Genomic DNA, 21,698 nt, shown 5'->3' on the forward strand with positions numbered 1-21,698 from the left:
AGACGCTTAACCAACTGAAACACCCAGTCACCCCTCAAAGAGATATTTGTACATCCGTGTTGTACAAATTGGCACAAAGTAGAATGCAAAGTAGTACAAAGTAGAACAGTGGTTTTCAAGGGCTGGGGGGGGGGGGGAGGGGATAACAGGGAGCTGTTGTTAACTAGGTATAGAGGTCCAGGTTTACAAGATGAAAAGTTAGAGATGAACAGTGGTGATGGCTGGACAATATAAATGGATTTAATACACTGAGTGGTACACTTAGAAATAGCTAAGATGGGAAATTGAATGTGTATTTTACAATATATAAAAAAAGTGAATTTCTGAGGAAATCTAGATATTTGGAATTTTAGCCTCCCATGAAAAATTAAGGAACATTATATTAAAATTGATATATAAGGTGCTTGCCTAACAATGTGCTCTGAAAGCTCTGTGGTCAACTCGTGTACATCACAGAAGGAAGTTTGATGCATATGAGGATGGCACTAAAGTCACGTTGCTGGCTGGGGCCTGCACACAGAGTAACTACAGCTGACCTCGTCGCAAGGTCACAGCTGAAGCATGAGTATTGCTGGCAAACTGGCTTTTCCCGAGAAGTGCCTGCAGGTCTGTAGGCACTTCTCGGGAAAAGCCAGTTTGCTAACAAGCTTAGGATGAGAGATGCTGCAATTATTTGAAGAAAACACGTCATGCGTCCATGATGAGTTTTTATCAATAGAGCAAAATACGAACTGGAAAAGTTGAAGTCAATGTCACACTAAGCCACTTCACTTCCTTTGCTACTTGGTTTTGAAACCGAACTTCCCTTTACCTTCAAATGACTGATTTAAACCAGTCTTCCTTTAAAGAGGGGGCCTATGAAATGGAGCAATTCACTCTGTGGCTTTCGTTGAGACCTTGAACTCCTCCGTGTGGCCTGGCACGTTCAGGGCAGGAGCCAGTGATGACGTAGAGCCCTGCTACTCAAAAGCGTGGCTCCTGGATCAGTAGCAACAGCATAGCCTGGGAGCTGCTCAGGAAGGCAGAACTCCAGCCCCACCCATCTTCCTGAATCGGAGTGGGCATCTAAAATGATCTCTGGGCAATTGGTGTTCATATTAAGGCTCCGGAGGCACTGTTCTGGCTAATAGTGTCATAGCCCACATCCCTCTGTAGGCTGCTCAGAGCAAGGGAGGCAATGGGGAGTGAGCCTGTGTACATGTGATCAGGAGGGGCACATGGGTTCTAGTCTCAGACTTACCACTGAACATCCACTTTCCACCTATGACTTACTACCAGCCCTGTCTCCTTCTCAGGACTGCTGTGAGGGCCAACAGGGATCCTTGCTAACAAAGCCCTACATGATCTGGGCCCAGCCTGCTCCTCAGACCCTCCTGTGTACCATTTTCCATTTTGCCCATTGTGTTCTGGGCACACTGACTGCAGCCAGAGCCCATTTCTGCCTCAGGGCTTTTGTACAATCTATTTTCTCTGCTGGGAATGACCTTCCCTTTGATCTGTGTGTCTGGCTCCTTCTAGGTGTTCAGGTCTCAGCCTAATTCAGTGAGATTAACTGAATTCGGTGAGAACCTCTTAACTCCAATCTAGATACTCTCTAGGGAGTCACCCTGTTCCAACCCTCTGCAAAGCACTTATCCCATGTGAACAGTGACAGTGACTGTCTTATTCTGGGTTGGAGCCTCAGTGCCTTGAACTGTGCTGGCACACTGTATGCTCAATACATATTTGTTTTATAAATGGCTGAAGAGGGTAAAGTCACTGTGGAAAAAAAGCACCGCATGAAATAGAAAATGTTTTTATTAATGAATAAAACCTTCCTTGCTTCCACTTTGTGATTTCTCTTGGAAATGATACCCATATTACATCGATTACTCTAAAAGCCTACATCATATAAACGAAAATCTGCTGCCTTCTCGTCAGCAAGAAAGGACTGGAATGCAGGTTCCTTTTTCTCATGTTTCAAGGAAAAGACGATTCATTCACTGTCTCTACATCCTCCCTTCAGGTATCCCTGTGATACTCACCCCTCATATTAGTTTAATTTCATCCACTTCCCTTGAGAAAGTAGAGCTAAAAACAGAAACGCTGCTGAGGTCACAAGATAGGATAGTTAATGTTGCTGTTAACATTCCTGGCCAAGAATGGCCAGATGGCCTGGAGGGTGGCTTGGCCAAGCTGCCTGAGATTCAGGGAAGGGCTGCAGCTTAGCAGCAGGGAGAACATCCTTCATTAGGCTACAAAATGAGAACTGCCCCGAGGCTCCTTCTGCCACAAAACAGAAACTTAATAATGGTTTATTGGTTTAGTTGTGATTCTCAGTTAGCCAGGACAGAAACTGTTATAAGTACAATATGAGAGGTTTCAGAAGGTTACTTCACACAATCTAGTGAGATACCCTAGAAGATATTTTATCTTCTGTTGGAATAGGCACATAAAGGGGGAATCTCCAGGTCCCTGCCCAGCACGTGGAATCAGCAGAGCGATGGCTCCATCTACTGACTGTGGCTAAAACAGCAGTCAGGTTGTGTGGCCAGGTAGGTCCTTGAGCTCCTTCTCAATGTCCAAGGGATCCACAGCACTGCGGAGGAGATCTGCTGTCCTGAGAGACAAAGTGGGAAGAAGTTTCTAAATATTTCCTTTAAGGTTCCAGCCCATCATTCTTGTTTATTTATTTTTGATTTTAAATCAACTGAACAGCTCCAGAAGCCACCAGAGGTGCAATGGTTTTATAACGGATCAAGTGTTGTGAGCCTTCCTCCAAGTCAATCACATAGTCCCTGAAAAAGAAGGAAAAAAATGTATCCACAGAGTTGAGCTGGTGCCCCAATGGAGTAAGATTTCCCATGGTCAAGGACTCACCTCTGCTCGTCTGTTTCTGGTTCTACCAGTATGTTTTCCTGTCGTACTTTTACTCTCAGAAACACGTATGAATCTAGATCTGGTTTGGGAACTGCCAGAGAAATGATAATGCAGTCAGAAAATGTTCAGCAGCTCACAAGATCAATATGGGAAAGTTGCTGGGATTAATTGTCCTGAGCACTAAGGGACCCCTGATGTGAAAGCATTTTGGGGGAGGGGTAACTTTGAGGAGACATCTGGCTCTTTATGGAAACAGCACACTTCCCATCCATGGTTTCACACAGCAACAGCTCGTGCAATAGATGACAATATGTAAAATGTGCTGGGAATCCCGCCACACACCATGGAAGACACAAGCAAGCGTAACACGTGGTCTCTTTGGAAAGGGCTACCAGCAGCATCTGATAAAGCCTCACAGTGGTGGCACATTCACTCAGGGAAGTGGGGAGAAAGGAGTCAATGCAGACTTAATGAGGAAAAGTGAGCCTGGGAGGTAATACCAAGGGCCAAGGTAGAAATATACATGACGTTCTGGGAGGACAGAGTGTATAAATCTAGTGAGCAATATTTTTATACAAGGGAGTGGGAGGAGGGAGAATGAAAAAGACTGGGTGACGGGATAGTCTTGAATGTCAGACTACGGAATACAGGCTTTCACCGTAAGTGGTCCTTCACTGGCTGATTACAGGGTAAGAGGCTGTTGCCTCTTCCACCATCAGCCAACATTTCATGTAAGGAGGTGCCCTGTGCTGGGTTGCTCGACAGCTCTTCACTTCCCAGAGCTCCATGTGTGCCCAGAGGACTCCCATCAGCTGCAGGTTCTGAGAACCTACTGGATAACTCTCAGTTCTAAGAGGCTAGCTCAGCATTCATGTTGCCCTTGATTCCCTCACCCACAGGTAGGGGTTCAGTATAATTGGCTCAAAGGTGTAAGGGGGTTCCCCGGGCCGCTCCACAGTTTGGGGCCTGCCAAAGAGACTCCAACTTCACAGGGTCAGTTGCCCCCACTGAGCAGCTCCTCATTCTAGGGAACCCAGCTTAGACTTCAAAATGCCTTCCCCCACTCTGCCAGTGGGGTCTACAGTACTCCAGAGGTCTGAGGGGGACTCAGGGCACCTGGGCTAACTAAGCAAGACTGATTTCACTGGGGCAGGCGGATCCCCCTGCAAGCTTCCAATTCCAGGGGGCCTGGCTCTAGTCCTTGGAAGGGATCTGGGGCAAGTGGCATGTGAGTGTTTTAGAAGGTGTCCGCCAGCAATGAGTAGAATTCAGTTCAAGTCAGTTTCAGGAATTCAGAAGCATGCTCATGGCTGTTTGAATCAACTAGATTCGATAGCGCTGGGCAATGATTAGGCATACGGTCCTTGCTTCATTCCTATTCTTCCAAGGTGCAGACAAAAGTGGCCGAACTGGACACGGACTGGAGCTTTTGTTTTCCTCAGGCAGGTTCACCAACTGACCACTTCAGAGTTCCACAAATCTGCTATGGGTCTGCCTTGCTCCTGGTGTCATAGGCTGCACTGTGTCCCCTCAACACTCATTTGTTGAAGCCCTAAGCCCAGTCCTTCAGAATGGGAATGTATTTGGAAACGGCCTTTAAAGAGGTAATTAAGCTGAAATGAGACCATTAGGGTAGGCCTAGTCCAGGATGACTGGTGTCCTTATAAGAAGAGGAGGAGACATGAGGGGTTTGTGTGCACAGAGCGGCAGCCATGGGGGAGGCCCCAGAGGAAACCAAGCCTGCTAGCACCCCAATCGCAGGCTTCTGGCCTAGAGAAAAATGTTTTTTAAGCCCTCCAGTCTTCGTACTTCATTATAGCAGCCTGAGCTGAGACGCCCGGGCAACGATCCGGCCCCCAGCACAGGATGCGTGGGAGATGAATTCCCAGGGCTCAGTTGTACTTAAACTTGTGGCCTCAGCACATTACATGCAGGTTGTGAACAAGGTGGATCCCAGAGAACGGTTTCATTTGGCCTGGCAATTTTGCTGGATGAGGTTCTGCTGGGATATGTCAAGCTACCACCAGCTGAGGGCCATGGACTTTAACCTACACGTCAGGGGTCCCCAACTGGCTGATCCAGGGTTGAGCGTGACTACCGTAACTCCCTTCCCTTGGCTCAGCAGGATGTTTGGGGGACTGTGCGAGATGAGCACAAAGGTGGCTTTGGCTGGGTTTCCCTTCTCCCGGCTGCCTTCCCTTTCTCCTCTCGTTCTCAGCCCTGCTCCCCTTTCCATGAGACACCCCACACAACAAAAAATACTGGGAGCCCTTCCTCTGGGTGGCTGGGAAGTGAGTGGCAATCACTGGAGGTCTGTTTAGCCTATTTAACTCCTCCTTGGTAGCTAGGGAGTCCCTGCATGGGTTGGAATCTGTGGAAAAGTGCGAGCCCCTTGAATGTGGAGACCTTTGCCTCCTCAGTCTCAGAAGAGTGTAGCATGCTGTGGATGCCCAGCAGATACCGACTAAAGGAATGAATGACTGAACATGAGCAAGTCTACATTTTTAATGGCAGTCATAAGAATTTCAGCCTAAGCTGAAGACCACAAAAGTCATGCTGAAATGGCTACCCTTACACCTGCTTTTAATGATTTGTTTTTAATGCACAACACTTCCTCTCTTCCCTTTTCTGCTTATCTACAATACTTACTTTTCCAGGCTTGAGAGTAAACATGAAGATCTTATTCCAAGGCACCTGAAGCTATGTCTGAAAAGAGAGCGTTCTGCTCACCTGACCTCAAGAGGTCCACCATCTGTAAGTTAGGAGGCATATGCTTTAAGGCAACATTCTTGAGGTACGTCTCTGTGTTAGCCATGTACCTGAAAGACAGGAATCCAAATTGCTGTGACCACATGACTGGCAGGAGCTGCCGGGTTGGTGGACGCACACCATGGCCCAGTCATCGGATCCATGGAGACAACCACCAAAACTCATGCTCACAAGCCAGGGAAAAAAAGCAGTCCCCCTGTGTCCTGCTTACTCACTGTTTGGCAAAGACCAGCTCCTCTGGAGAAAGACTAGATAGCTCCCCTTCGTGGGCTGTTTTCTCCTTTTCGAGGATATGAGGGAAAAACTTCTCTATCTGAGGATAAATAAAAATTGTGAAAATGTGTCAGGATTCAAGAGTCAAATATCCTAGTTTTCTGAAATGGGTTGAGGTTAATCTAGAATTGACTTCAAAAAATGGCAAGTCTTGGGGTGCCTGGGTGGCTCAGTCGGTTAAGCATCTGGACTTCAGCTCAGGTCATGATCCTGTGGTTCGTGAGTTTGAGCCCCATGTTGGGCTCTCACGCCGTCAGCACAGAGCCCACTTCAGATCCTCTGTCCCCCTCTCTTTCTGCCCCTCCCCTGCTCGCTGTCTCAAAAAATCAAATAAACATTAAAAAAAAAAAAAGCAAGTCTTCATGGTCATGACCCTTTCTAGACTTTCAAGATTTCAAGAAGGCAGGTTTCAAAGAATTCAGAGCAAAGATAAGTGCTCTAAAAAGGAAGACCATTTAAAAAGGATGAGAGGAGGGGTGCCTGCGTGGCTCAGTTGGTTAAGAATACGACTTTGGCTCAGGTCATGATCTCGCGGTCCGTGAGTTCGAGCCCCGCATCGGGCTCTGTGCTGATAGCTCAGAGCCTGGAGCCTGCTTCGGATTCTATGTCTCCCTCTCTCTCTGCCCCTCCCCTGTTCATGCTCTCTCTCTGTCTCAAAAATAATAAATAAACATTAAAAAAATAAATAAAAATAAATTAAAAGGATGAGAGGCTTTCATGAAAGAAAATCTGAAAATACAGTTGTAAATGATATTTATGAGGGAGATAGGGGATATCACTTAACATTTCTAGGTAACTGTAAAGGTTGTTTTCTATGAGATAGAACATACAAAAGCTGGAAAGACGAATACAGAATGCACAAGCAGACAGAATAGTGACTCTTAATTATAAGAATATAACTAGCAAGGATGAAGTCCACAATGAGGTGAGCTTGGAAAAATGTGGAAGGAAATGCAAGTAGGGAAATGACAATGGGAAGGACCTGGAGCCGAGATAAATGAGCGCTTATCTGTTAAAAGGAGTTTAAGTTTTGCAATTTCACTGCAAAGTTAGACATAAGTTAGACGACCTCAGAACTATAGCTGAACGTCAAGTTATCAGGGTCAGTTTGACACTGGAGACAAGATGGGTACAAAATAATTTCTGAAACTGGTTTTCCTTTGGTCATTATTCCCTGGCCAACTGATGCAAACAACTCTTCAGGACTGCCATGCTGTAATTCAATGGGGCACCATCCACACAGCTGATAAACAGACTATAAATGTGTCCTCAGAAGTGTGCAACACATGTTCCATTCATGCTTCTCCAGAATAATCTTTTGTCCTCTTTACTCTTTAGCTACCCTGATACTGGTCTTTGCAGCACCTTCAGGCCCCGGGTTCTCCCAGGCCCCAGCCCAACTTCTCCCCCAAGACACTCAATCTATATTACAAACTGCACTGCCTTAACGCCCACAGGATCTCCATGTCAAACCTTCATGAGCCGACATCGCAAGTAGCTGCTAAGGACATAGCGGATCCTCTCCATCTCCATTCGATGGATACTGACCTTCAGGTCCCCTTTCTTGGCTCTCCTGAGATTTTCTTCCTGTTAAAAGAGAAAATGAAGTGTATAAAAAAAGATGATATTCAGACTAAGTACCTTCTTTGTTTAATCTGCACAATTCCACAGGAACTATCATCCCTGGCAGTGTTGAGGACTCAAAGACTACATTTAGGTCAAAGGAGAACCAAAAAACTCCTGAGAGTTCTCATTTGCATACACAAATAATATAGATGTGACTACAGCCTCATTATAAAAAGTTCAAACAATTCTCATTTACTTTTAGAAAACAACCATCTGAATCAAATCTGAATATGGTCAGTCAGAAGGGCCTAGAAGAATTCTGGTCTAATTGTAAAGGAGAGAGTATAGCAGAAAAAATGTCCAAGAGCAGTGTTATATCACCAGTTGAGAAATGGTATAATACCAATGTTTTAAAGGTACTCTGAGGCTGATAAGGACTTAAGCTCAGCTCATGAAAGCCAAGGGCCACAAACTCAAGTGTCTGTGGGGGTCAGGCAGGCAAGGTATCTGAGAAAGGTGGGCAGTTAGGGACTGTGGGGAGCAGATAGCACATGAAAGGTGGGGGGGGGGGGGTTGCCCTTACCCAGCTCTGGTCAGCTATTCTCATATAGAAATGTGGGTCTGGTATTGACAGGGTTTTAGACTTTTCATGGAGAGCTGATGTCTAGATATTCAAAGGAACACTCATGCTTTAGAAATGTAGGTAACCAACTCAATATTAAAAACAAAACAAAACAAAACAAAACAAAACAAGGCTGGGTCAAACAAAAAAGACTACAAACAAAACAGGCTACAACCTCTCACTATGCTGACAAACGCTTTTAAAGTTCTCTTCCTTTGTAACCCTGACATAAGCAATTCTTACCATGTGGTCTAGCTGTTCCATGACACATTCTACAATTTCAGACTTGCTTTCCAGCAGCTCAGGGGCAAACTTTTCATTCATCCAGGCCTAAAAAACAATGCCCCCCCCCACCATATATATCAGTATCATTCACAATGGAGCAAAATAACCCTGTGCGTCTGTACATATCCCATGAAAACCACAGCTATTTCTGACAAAGAAAACTGCCTGTGAGTTGGAAATACTGGAAATGCTTTCAAAACAAGCTACGTTTATGATAGCTTTTCTATTTTTTTAGAAGGTAGGCTGTGTTTACAATCTTATAGTTAACCGACATTACAAAAAAAAAAAAAATCACTTCATTCCAAAAATGTTGTCAGTATGATACCTACTACTGAGAGTAACACCACCTGGTGTTCAAACTGTACCTTTCACCAAATAACAACACATTTCTACTTCTTCACCTGCTACTTCCCACCAGGGGGCACCAGCACCATTCTATTGTAAGAGATGAAGTAACACATAAATCCACACATCTCCTCATTCTTGAAGCTTAGAGCCAATTTAAAAATACTTTTTCATTCATCACTATACCATCTGAGAGGAAATGGATACAGTTATCCTTATCTTATTAACGAGAAAACACAGATTATTTACTAACCGCCTAAAAGTATAGAGGATCACAATATAAAAGGATATTCATCTATTAAATAGTTTTGGAACAAGAGGTTAAATCCTTAATTTATGTATGACTCAGGCCCAGATGCTTGGTACATTTCAGAAATTACCAAGGCTTAGAGAACTGAAATATCCATAAGTGACTGAGGAAAACTAATCTTCTCTTTCAATTATAGGAAATTTAGTTTCAGCATAGCTCAGAATTACATGCCAATCAGGCTCACTTTATTCCTTTTGATGTCCTTGAGTCTCTGCATCTCCAGTTATCACCACGAAGACACATTATTAAATACTAGGTACTGGTACTATCATAAAAATGTTTCTCACATGCTCAAGCACCTGCAACCAGACAGTCTGTATTTTCAAGTAGCATTATACGTAAGGAAAGCCCAAATTGTCATACAGGACTAATAAAGCGGGAGTTTTTCTTTTTAACTGATTTTATTAAATACTGAATAGGTACAGTAATATTTAGTACATACAACATGAATGGAAATATAAATACCTGTGTGCACAGAACTTCATTAACACGTATTATCATTACTTTAAAAGTCTCTGTGTCTCCCTCCCTCTTCAAAGGTATTCGTTAGCCTGACCTTAGTATTTAATTTTCTCCACAGTGTCACTACATTTGTTTGTATCTCTACATAACAATTCCCAATGATTTCAAAGAAAATGAAAGCACTTTCTGGGTATACACTGGGGTGAAATGGGGTAGGTAAGGGAGATTTCTCATTGACATTATGAAATTATTTTGATAAAAATGTACAAAACATTAGGAGAAAATCTGTAGAAGTGTAAAACCTTCAAAAAAAAGTTTTTAATATATTTAGTGAGAAACTTACATTTAAATCCATGGGCTTTTTTTAACAATCAGGTTCTATGTTTGAAATAGCTGTATCTGGTTCCTGATCAAAAATTTTAATGACAAGCTGTTCATCATTATGGACTAAATTGTGTCCCCAATCCATATGTTCAAGTCCTAACTCCTAGCACCTCTGAATGTGCCTGAATTTGGAAATAAGGTCTTTACAGAGGTAATCAAGTTAAAATGAGGTCATTAGGTGAGCCCTAATCCAGTGGCCTATGTCCTTACAAGAGGAGGAACTCTGAACACAGACACACATGGCAGATCATGTGAAAACACAGGGAGAAGATGGCCATCTACAGGCCCAGGAGAGAAGCCGCAGAAGAAACCTACAGTGCCATCACCTTGATTTCAGACTTCTGGCCTCCAGAGATGAGAAAATACAGGTCTGTTGTTTAATCCACCCAATCTGTGGTGCTTCATTATACAGCTTTAGCAAACTAATACAATCATTAAAATGAGAAAATCTGCACTGTAGGTAATAACTTTTAAATCATTTTTTTAACAGGTATTCATGAGTATCCTATACATGCTTCCGGAGCTGTGTTTATCAATGGCCTGTCAGGCTGCTCCTCAGGCCATGCTGTGCAGCCTCTGAGTCTGTGTCCGGCTCTGGCAGCTGTCCAGGTGGTGGACCCATGCCATGGCATACTCGGGGCACTGCAATGGAGCTTCAGGCCCGAGATGTGAGGCATGCTCACCTTCTGCCAACCGGGGCTGTGTTGTCAGACCCCACTATCCTCAGGCTTCCTTCCAAGGAGCCCCTCGTACCCACAAGAGGCAACCAGCCTGGGTTGCCTCTGGCTGTCCCAGAGGGTAGATGGTTAACATGATATGGCACGGCAGTGCACTAGTATGTGCCACAAGCTCGGCCTCGAACAACAGTTTTGCAAATGGTGGAGCTTAACATAAATTGTTTCTTCAAAAACTTACTTTTTATTGTTCTACATTATTCTCTTGAGAGTGACCCATGTTGTGGCAGGAGCTACCTTTCACTCATTTTATTGCTGGTTTTTTCCCTGCTGTGTGTGTGTGTGTACACACACACACACACACACACACATACATATATATATCTATATATCTATATATCTATATATATATATATATATATCTCATGATATTTATTCATTCTATTGTTGATGGATATTTGGGCTATTTTTGGTTTTTAACTTTTGCAAGCAATACTATTAACATTTTGTGCATGTCTCCTGGAAGTTTTCTCTAGGGTTGTCCCTGGGAGTAGAATGATTGGGACACAAGATATGTATGCTTTCAACCTGACAATACAAGAACAAATTATTTTCCAAAGTGCACCAATTCACCACAGTATATACAGGTGTGCAAATGGCCCTACGTCCTTGCTTTATATTGTTCACCTTTTTCATTTCTGCCAATCTGACGGGTATGAAATGGTTACCTTCTTGGGATTTAAATCTTCATGTTCCTGATCACTAAAAAGATTGAACATCTTTTTCATGGTATTACTGGCCATCCGGGTTTCCACTTCTGGGAGATGCCTGTTCGGACTTCATTTTTTCTATTGAGTAGTTTGTAAAGTTTGTTTAGATACTGTGGATACTAATATTGTGAACAATTTTCTCCCAGTTTTGCAGCGTGTCTTTTTACTGTCATCAAGGTGTAAAAAAAAAAAAGTTCTTAATTTTAATGCAGTTGAATGTATCTGTTTTTTCCTTTATGCTTTGTGCTTTTGGACTTTTGTTTAATGAATCCTTTCCTAACAAACAGGGGCTCTTAAACTAGGTGGGCAGATTTCAGGGTGTCTGTGAATCTCCTGAAATTATATGTAAAATTTCTGCGTGTGTGTGTATGCATATATTATTCTGGACAAAAGAGCCAGTTTTCACCAGATATTCAAAAAGGTCTGTGATATAAAAACAAATTAAGAATTACTCCTTAATTATCATCATAGATTATCATATAAGGATACAGTTTTAAAATTATCCTTCTTTTGTCAGTCATAACATGCATGGTAGGACACAATGAAGAATACTAAAGTAACAAACATGAGGCAGTTCTGGAAAGGGGCTGTTAAAGGGAGAAGACAAGAATAAGGCAACGAGTGTAGTAGATGAAGAGCACACATTTTGGAGTCAAAGAGACTTGATTCACATTGGACAGTAACACCTACATTATTGGATTATTGTAAGAATTATTACTACTCACAGCTAACATTGAGTGCTAATCTTGTGTCAAACAATATACTAAGTGTTTTACATATATCATTTCATTTAACCCTCACAGCAACTCTGTGAAATAACCACCGTTATTAATGCGTACCTGCTCCAGCCTTTCAATGAGCTCTGCAGGAGTCAGGACCACCTCTTCACTACCCCCATCAGAGTCCTGTGCTGTGGGGTCCAGTTCCTCTGTCATCTTCTCTGAAACCAGGAACCTAATGGGAATAAAAGAACCAATACCCTGCAATGTGTTTTCCATATATTTGCAATAATATGCAACTGTATATCTACAACTGGTGTTATAGAGGCTCCCTGGCAGTGGCTAGTCAATTCATAGGCTTTGAATTTTTCCAACTCTTTGCCTCTTCTTTTGAACCTTAAGTCAGGTATCAGTTCCCCAAAGAGGTCACCCCTTAAAAAGTGTTTCCAGGTACATCTCGGATTGAGCATCTATCACACCAGGCAGTAACTGTTTGTCTTCCTGGTAGAAGTCCTTTCCTTGCGGGCTGTGTTCACTTCAGTTCAAATATAAATCACGCATCTGCTTTGTCCCCGGCACTTCTAAGTACTGGGACATCATTACCTGTGTACTCCTGCGCTTAGCGCCGTGCTTAACTCACTGGAGACACTTAAAACTGTTGGAAGAACTAATGAATGCTTAATTTCCTAGAGCCACAAGGCCCAGCAACATCAGACCAGTGATCCCAAAGGCTAAGAAGGTGGGCGGCGGGGACGAGAGGATGCCCTCGGAGCATCCGGGAAAGTGAGCATATTCCTCCCGCTCCTCTCGTCTCTCGGTGTCACAGGAGCACAGTTATCCCCTCCTCCAACACACACACACACACACACACACACACACACACCCAGATGTCCCACTCGCCCACTTGGATGCTCACCTGGGCACCGGGGAGGCAGAGAGGCACTCCCAGGTAGCAGGCGGTACTGGAAACTCGTGGGGAGCTGCCCCAAATTCCCAAGGAGCAACTGGCGGTGGAACGACAATCTCAAGGCCTTTCCCGGATGTAGCCGACCCTTCTCAACTCCCGCGCTCTTCTCCCAAATTTTCCGCCCCCCGCACGACGTCACCACGCTCGGGCGGCGCTGACCAATCACGGCCGGGGGCGGGGACTCGGCTCCGCGTCTAGCGCGCCCTGCGGCTTCAGGAAAGGAGGTGAGCCCCGCCCACCTCGCTCGGCCGCCTTCCTGTGAGTTCGCGTCTGACAACGCCCAGGGAAGGTCTGGAGGGGGCGTCTCGTGACTGCGGGAGTGCGTCGGAGGCAGCCTTCGGGTCCCTGGAATGCAATGCCCCGAGAGCGCGCCCTGGCCAGCAGGGAGGCCATCAAGAGAAATGGGCTTTGTTAAAATCAGGCCACTTCCGTCTCTTGGGTCATCTTCTCTGCCCACCGCTCTTGTGGCCCTCTGGTTCCTTCATCCTTGCCAGGGCTTCACTGTGGCCACTACGTCCAGGTCTAAAAACCTTGAGGCTAGTGGTTCTTAAAGGGTGGTACCAGACCACAAGCAGCAGCATTGCCGGGAAACCCGTGAGAAATGCAAGATTCTCAGGCCTGACCTAGACGTACTGAGTCAGAAACTCTGGGGGTGTTTCAACAGGCTCTCCAAGCCAAACTAACGCAGGTGAGGTTGTAGAACGCTGCTTTAGGCTATGCTTCTATCCTAGCTGCTTCACTCTCCAGGTTTTGACATTTACTGTACTGCTATGCCTTATACATTTTTTAAAACGGTTATTTATTTATTTTGAGAGAGAGAGAGAGAGCACTCAGGGAGGGGCAGAGAAAGAATCCCAAGCAGGCTCCACGCTGTCAGTGCAGAGCCCGACATGGGGTTCAGTCCCACCAAGGGTGAGATCATGACTTGACCGGAAATCAACAGTCCGTTCCTTAACCTACTGAGACACCCAGGCGCCCCATCTACCTTTAATGTAGGACAAAAGCATATATATGTATATATATATTCTTTGCGTGATGTCAGGTTTTCTCTGAATTGCTGATTCTGTTCCTCTGCTCTGTTTTCTGTGCAAAGTGCCAGTCGCTGCTCCCCTGAAGTGTCACTTCCCCAGCAGTCAGAAGACTCTTTTCCTTGTGATGTTTCCTATGCCATACTCATATTAGAAAAAGAAGTTTGGCTAATTGACAGGTGGGTAGTACCTGCCTGATTACAACCATGTTTTGAAAATGGAATATACTGATTGGAAGAGTGGGAGTATTTACAAAGGGCTATAGAAGCTGGGGGGACATCAAAGAGGGATTCCAAAAGGAAGGGACATTTACATTTGAGCTTGTCTTCTTAGAATGAGTTTTGTTAGTGACAAATGGATGGCCTTTTCAAGGTCCCTTTCAACTCTGTTTCAATGGTTTGGTAGTCCAATGGTTTTCAGTCGTGACAGATTATGTTTTCCAAAGACAGATGCTCTGGTATAGATCTCATCCCATCTATTCTTCTTACAATGTTGATGCTCTTCCACCGAGAGGTGGGGGTCTGTGTTCTTGCCTCTTAAATCTGGGAAGACCTTCTGAGACCACTATAGAAATGTAAAGATGGATGGAAATCAAGATGTAAACACTTCAGCAAGGCTTGACTTTCAACTGAACAAATTTTTCTTTTCCTAATTCTTGAAGCCTCCTCCTCCCCTTCACTTGTTTTTCTGTAGAATCCTTTGTTCCAGGAACTTGGTATTGATGCTGACATCTCACTGATCTCAGCGCATACTCAGAAATGAGACTGGGATGGCCAGTGCCAGTGCTAGTCATGAGACCAGCTTGAGGGCATAATGAAGGTGGCTGGCAGCATGTACCAGATTCCTATTGAAACTACCTTGATCCTGTATTTTCTTGTGAAACCCTTCAGCCTTTTACTGTGGGTGGGCTTGCAGTCCTGGGGGACATTAGCCTGCTGCAGCCTCTATTCCCTGGCAGAGTAATAAACTATCTTCCTTCTTTGTACCCAAACTCTGTCTTCATGTTACATATTTTGGCTCTGGAGCCAAGAGGTCAGTTTTTGACAACACTTTGTAATTGTCTTGATCAGGAGAATGTGGCAGAAGTGATGCTGAATGACCTCCGGAGTTAAGTCATAAATGGTTGTGCAGGCTCCACATGATTCTCTTTCTTGAGCTACATCCCTTGGGAGCAATGAGCTGATACGCAAGCTTGGGTCTCCTGTAGCTGCCATGCTGAAAGGTCCACATGGAAAGGTCACATGGAGATAGAGACTGCTGTCTGACGAGCCACAGCAGTCCCATGTTCTGTCCTCCAGATGCCTGAGTTGAGTGACCCTTGAGATGATTCTAACTCTCAGACTGTGAGCAATCCCAGCTAACGTGGAGAGATGAGCTGTCCCTGCAGAACTCTGCCTGGATTGCAGATTTGTGAGCAAAATATTGTTTTCAGCTCCTAAGTTTTGGGGTGGTTTATTGTGCAGATTTAGATGATTAAAACATTAGTCTTTGAGCTCAATCCCATTCTTCCATAATTTTCATTACTGCATAGCTTTTTAGTGTCATTACTAATATTCTTAAGTGTTGTAGATTTGAGTCCAAGCCCTGATAACTTCTCCACACAAGTACCAATTAATTAATTTACTGACCCAGAGACTTCCCTTCTCTGGTGCCAACTGCCTTGTCCAGTCTCCCTCTTCTCCTTAACTGGGGAGCAGGGGTCCAATTCCTGCTTCCTTACTCAGTAGAGGTGTAGCCATAAACAAGTCACTTCTCTGGGCTTTAGTTGCGCTGCCTGTTAAGTGAGAACAATAGGTGTCTTCCTGAAGTCACAGGGATAGATAAAAAATCGAGGGGCCCTCTTTTACTTCTAAGATCTTTGACTCCAACTAACATGCATCAGACAAAACCACATTAGTAAAATGAGTTTTCAGAGAAAGATTTATACTGCATCAAAAAGGAGAATTTAAGATGTCCAAAAAAGAATATATAGAACTACCTGGGGAGAAGCAGCACAAACAATGATGAAACCGTTGGTCACATGGCAATGTCAAGTTCAGGAAGGTGGGAGAAAAGACACGTCTTAAGTTACATTATGGACAATGAAGACAGCAATCAGGAACACCTGGTTCGTGTGCACCCACTGTCAAGAAATTAAAAAAAAATGACTACATAACCATATAAATGGAATGCCATTCATTAAAACAATCACACGCAGAAGAGAATCACAGAGGCTATGATAGCAGTCGGGTGCAGTTTGATAAATGCAAGGCAAGTTCTGATGATTGAAGGGATTGAAGATGCACACGCTAACCTGGATTCAGACAAGTTCAACATGAAGCCACAAACATGGCAAAAGAAGGGAAAAGCTACTGCTCAAAGTTCCAGAAAATAGGACCCTGTACAACTGAAGAAACTGAAAAGTCCATGTAGTTTCTGGGTGTTGCTTAGTGAAGAAATTAATTGCAGGTATAGACACAGCAAATAGAAATAGCCAAAATATTTGTGGATCGCTATGGAAATACACATTAATAAGTATGAATCTACTTTTTTTCAATCACCAAAGATAAGAGACAAAATATACATAATCAATACTGTATGGCAAACCTTTTGGAGTCGGTTGCTTAACTGACAGAGCCACTCAGGTGCCCTATTGTGTCTCTTGTTGAGTTCAACCATTCTGACAGGTGTGAGGTGAAAGCTCATTGTGGTTTTTATTTGCATTTCCCTGACGGTAATGATGACGAGCATCTTTTCACATGTCAGTGGCTTCTGCATGTCTTTTTTGGAAAAATGTCTGTTCATATCTTCTGCCATTTTTAAATTGGATTATTTGTTTTTTGGGTGTTGAGTTGTCTCAGTTCTTTATGTATTTTGAATACTAACCCTTTATTGGATATGTCATTTGAAAATACTTTCTCCCATTCATAGGTTGCCTTTTATTATTATCATTATTTTCTTTTGAGAGAGAGGGAAAGAGAGTGCGTGCACATGTGCAAGTGCAAGTGGAGGAGGGGCAGAGAGAGAGGGAGACAGAATCCCAAGCAGGCTCTGTGCTCTGCACAGAGCCCAATGTGGGGCTTGATCCCATGACCATGATATTATGACCTAAGCCCAAATCAAGAGTCTGATGCTTGACTGAGCCACCCGGGTGCCCTTTATAGGTTGTCTTTTAGTTTTATTGATTGTTTCCTTTGCTGTGCAGAAGCTCCTTATTTTGGTGTAGTCCCAATAGTTTATTTTTGCTTCAGTTTCCCTTTCTCTACAGACATATCTGGAAAGAAGTTGCTACGGCTGATGTCAAAGAAGTTATTGCCTGTGCTCTTTTCTATAATCTTTATAGTTTCAGGTCTCACATTTAGGTCTTTAATCCATTTTGAATTTATTTTTGTGTATGGTGACAGAAAGTTGTCCAGTTTCATTCTTTTCCAAGTGGCCATCTGATTTTCCCAGCACCATTTGTTGAAGAGGCTTTTTCCCATTGCATATTCTTTCCTGCTTTGCTAAAGATTAACTGACCGTAAAATTGTGAGTTTATTTCTAGGTTTCCTATTCTGCTATTTTACATGGTTGACATTTTCCTTAGAGGAGAGTGAACAGAACACCTGTAAGGCCAGCACCTCCTTGCGCTTAGGCCTAGACTCCCGCACTGGAGCAGGCTGTTGGAGGACAAAGTAGACTCCCTTGAGAGAAGTAGGGAGGCTGGCGGGTGCCGGTGTGATTTTAGTCATTCTCTTGGAAAACAGTGCTGCTGATTTTCTTGTAGGATAGGTCTTCCTCCCTTACACCCTCTTTGCTCCAGTCCTGTTGAACTACTCAAGGACGCGAGGGATTTTGTCTCCTTTCTTTGCACATGCTGTTCCCTCTTTCCAGACTTTTCTCTTTTTATTTAACCTTGTCTGATGAACTCCTGTGCATCCTTTAAGACTCAGCCAAAGTATTCCTCTGTGACTGCATTCCTAACCTATCCACCCCTTCTTCAGGTCACCAATATACCTTATACTATTCTGGTATTACATTTATCATGCTACATTGCAGATTTAACATGTGTGTTTCTTCCAGTAGATTGTGAATTCCCCGAAGGTAGCCCTCAAATCCAGCACAGTGCCCATCATTCATGCATGCATTAGTTTCTTCATTCAACAAATATTTCTTGAGCATCTAGTGATATGAGTATCCGCTGTCAGGCTCTGTGTGGGTACTAAAGAAAAAGCAGTGAATAGGAAACACAGACTCTATGGTGGAAGACAGACAGTAAACAAATAACTATTTGTCAGGTGGTATAAAATAAAGCTGGGTAGCAGAACGTTGAGGGTGGGAACATTTTAGAAGGTTGGAGTAGGCATCTGTTTCAGTCCATTTGGGCTGCTGTAATAAATTGCCATAGGTTATGTGGCTTATAAATAGCAGTGATTTGTTTTTCATAGTTATGGAGACTGGGATGTCCAAGATCATTGTGCCCACAGAGTCAGTGTCTGGTGAGGGCCCACTTTCTCGAAAGCTGTCTTTTCACTGTAACCTCACATGGTAGAACAGGCAAAGGAGCTCTCTGGGCTGCTTTTATAAGGGCACTATTCTCATTCATGAGGGCTCTGAATTAGGGGTTAGGATTTCAATATGAATTTTGAATTTTAAGGGGACACAATCATTTAGCCTATAGCAGCTTCCCCGAGGAGGTAGCATGTGACACAGTTTGCAGAAAGAATGAATAAATTCTGAGAGGGATGAATGGGAAACACTGTGGTGAGATATAAAAACAGTACTGTCACGTGCTCATTGCAGAATACACAATGACCACGCCTTTTCCTTTCTTTATTTTATTTTTTATTAAAGTTTATTTATTTTGAGAGAGAGAGAGAGAGAAGGAGAGAGAGAGAGGCAGAGAGAGGGAGAGAGAGAGAGAATCCCAGGCAGGCTCCACACCATCAGCGCAGAGTCCAACCTGGGGCTCAAACTCATGAACCATGAAATTGTGACCTGAGCCGAAGGTGGATGCTTAACTGGGCCACCCAGGTGTCCCACATTTGCCTTTTTTTTTTTTAAGCGATTTATCTTCTGAAAAATTATGGCCAATATACTACTTATCAGGTTACATAAAACTATTTTCTAAATTTCTGGATAAGAGTCTGCAAAGAGAAATGTCATCTTTCCAACAAAAAATTCATGTGATTTTAGGTCATGGGCATCTGATGAGAAGCTCATATGTCTAAGTGCTGGCAGGTCTTCGTGTTTATTAGGGTCTATGTTATTTATTTATTTATTTATTTATTTATTTATTTATTTATTTATTATGAAATTTATTGTCAAATTGGTTTCCATACAACGCCCAGTGCTCATCCCAACAGGTGCCCTCCTCAATGCCCATCACCCACTTTCCCCTCCCTCCTACCCCCCATCAGCCTTCAGTTTATTCTCAGTTTTTAAGAGTCACTTGTGGTTTGCCTCCTTCCCTCTCTGTAACTTTTTTTTTTTCCTCTTCCCCTCCCCCATGGTCTTCTGTTAAGTTTCTTAGGATCCACATAAGAGTGAAAACATATGGTATCTGTCTTTCTCCGTATGACTTATTTCACTTAGCATAACACTTTCCAGTTCCATCCACGTTGCTACAAAAGGCCATATTTCATTCTTTCTCATTGCCAAGTAGTATTCCATTGTATATATAAACCACAACTTCTTTATCCATTCATCAGTTGATGGACATTTAGGCTGTTTCCATAATTTGGCTATTGTTGAAAGTGCTTCCATAAACATTGGGGTAAAAGTGCCCCTTTGCATCAGCACTCCTGTATCCCTTGGGTAAATTCCTAGCAGTGCTATTTCTGGGTCATAGGGTAGATCTATTTTTAATTTTTTGAGAAACCTCTACACTGTTTTCCAGAGTGGCTGCACAAGTTTGCATTCCCACCAACAGTGCAAGAGGGTTCCCATTTCTCCACATCCTCTCCAGCATCTATAGTCTCCTGATTTGTTCATTTAGCCACTCTGACTGGCATGAGGTGATATCTCAGTGTGGTTTTGATTTGTAGTTCCCTGATGAGGAGTGATGTTGAGCATCTTTTCATGTGCCTGTTGGCCATCTGGATGTCTTCTTTAGAGAAGTGTCTATTCTAGGGTCTATGTAATTTAGTGAATTATCTTTAGGTCTAAATGAAAACCAGGCCAAACTCAGTATTTCTAAATACTTACAGCTTAGGACAGTGCACTTTTGTTTTTGTTTTTGTTTTTAAGTATGTAGCCATAGGTAGAGGTTTGATGATAGTCATAGGAAGAGGTTTAAAAGGTAGCTTTGCTCGAGTGCACCTTGTATCAAAGTTCCGTTCATTGGTTTTTATTTGCCTTACTTTTTTGCATGTTAGTGCATCATGGACATGGCACCATTTTGAGAACTTCATATGACTAATGAAATGGGTCATTCCACTTCAGAGTAAAGTTTATTGAAGTAATTTTTCTGTGTAGGGACAACTTTTAGAATACAAGTGAGACTCATCTGTATATATGTAATGGTTTTCCTGAGCTGACCAAATACATTAAGATTTATTTAAATTTTTTTTTTAAGTTCCAAACTTTCTAGTTAGAACTACAGAGATGAAGTTTTATTGTCATTATTACCATTTTATTTTATTTGTACATGGAACATTAATATTACACATCTCTGCAGATGTCAGTGCTTGAAATAATAAGGAATAAGAGCCTGGATAAATATAAAAGTGTGAAATTAAAAAATTTATGACATCTTACAAACCTCTGGCATATGTCTAGGTTTCTTCATTTAAATACTTCTTATAGGGGTGCCTGGGTGGCTCAATTGGTTAAGTGTCTGACTTCAGCTCAGGTCATGATCTCATGGTTTGTGAGTTTGAGCCCCGCATTGGACTCTGTGCTGACATCTCAGAGCCTGGAGGCTGCTTCAGATTCTGTGTCTCCCTCTCTCTCTGCCCCTCCCCTGCTTGCACTCTGTCTCTCTGAAAAATAAATAAGCATTAAAAAAAAAGTTAAAAAACCCCACTTACAGGTTTCTTGTTGGAGCACTAAAGATTTTAATTGAGTGTTCATTAATTGAGTGTTCATCCTCTATCAAAGGCTAAAGAATAGATGATTAACTGTATTCCATATCACAGAACATTATCTGGGTATTTTACTATTAAATTAGCTAGCAAAGATAATGTAACAACTTCACCTTTAGAATAGTATCTCAAAGTGACAAAAACTGTTAAAATTTTCAGTTTCTGTTAGATCCAGTTCAGTTATAAATATTATCAGCTGAAAATACTGAAGTCTGGTCATGAAATTGTGTTAACTGTTGATATTAAAAATTATTTTAAGTGTTTATTCAGAGAGAGAGAGGCAGAATGTGAGAAGGGGAGGGGCAGAGAGAGAGGGAGACACAGAACCCAAAGCAGGTTCCAGGTTTTGAGCTGTCAGCACAGAGCCCCATGCAGGGGTTTGAACTCATGAACCCTGAGATTATGACCTGAGTTGAAGTCGGATGCTTAAACAGGTGAGCCACCCAGGCGCCCTAATGTTGATATTTTCTGAAACAAGACCCAGAAGCTTTGGGTCACTTGGTCTATTGCAGCTGGTGTTGCTGTGAGCACTGTCCTATGAGCTGCTAACTTGTTAGAATCAGTAAGCTTTGGATGTGACCCATGGAGCTCTGGGAAGGCTGCAGTGACTTTGGACTTGTCC

General features: G+C 43.0%; 1 protein-coding gene across 2 annotated transcripts; it reads right to left on the reverse strand.

The window, feature by feature from the left end:
• Positions 1–1,781: 1,781 nt before the first annotated feature.
• On the reverse strand, positions 1,782–13,118 carry GINS4 (GINS complex subunit 4). 2 transcript variants are annotated; one of them, XM_042934757.1, is made up of 8 exons: positions 12,955–13,118; positions 12,159–12,273; positions 8,333–8,419; positions 7,375–7,488; positions 5,844–5,941; positions 5,590–5,678; positions 2,860–2,950; positions 1,782–2,777 (listed from the first exon to the last, which is right to left on the reverse strand). In XM_042934757.1, exons 2-8 carry the CDS (start codon positions 12,252–12,254, stop codon positions 2,681–2,683), a joined length of 672 nt encoding a protein of 223 aa, XP_042790691.1. In that variant the 5' UTR covers positions 12,255–12,273; positions 12,955–13,118; the 3' UTR covers positions 1,782–2,680. The 2 variants fall into 2 exon arrangements, with proteins under 2 accessions (XP_042790691.1, XP_042790692.1); XM_042934758.1 differs by lacking the exon at positions 8,333–8,419.
• Positions 13,119–21,698: the final 8,580 nt, after the last annotated feature.

Source organism: Panthera leo, chromosome B1, assembly GCF_018350215.1.
Source record: "Panthera leo isolate Ple1 chromosome B1, P.leo_Ple1_pat1.1, whole genome shotgun sequence".
Lineage (NCBI taxonomy): Eukaryota > Metazoa > Chordata > Mammalia > Carnivora > Felidae > Panthera > Panthera leo.

Excerpts from the sequence above, each read along its gene's own strand:
- GINS4 (XM_042934757.1), bottom strand. The coding sequence starts at position 12,254 with ATGACAGAGGAACTGGACCCCACAGCACAGGACTCTGATGGGGGTAGT. Across the intron at positions 5,942-7,374 it reads TGCGATGTCGGCTCATGAAG|ATAGAGAAGTTTTTCCCTCA; the intron begins GTTTGACATGGA and ends ATTTATCCTCAG. Across the intron at positions 5,679-5,843 it reads GAGCTGGTCTTTGCCAAACA|GTACATGGCTAACACAGAGA; the intron begins GTGAGTAAGCAG and ends CCTGTCTTTCAG.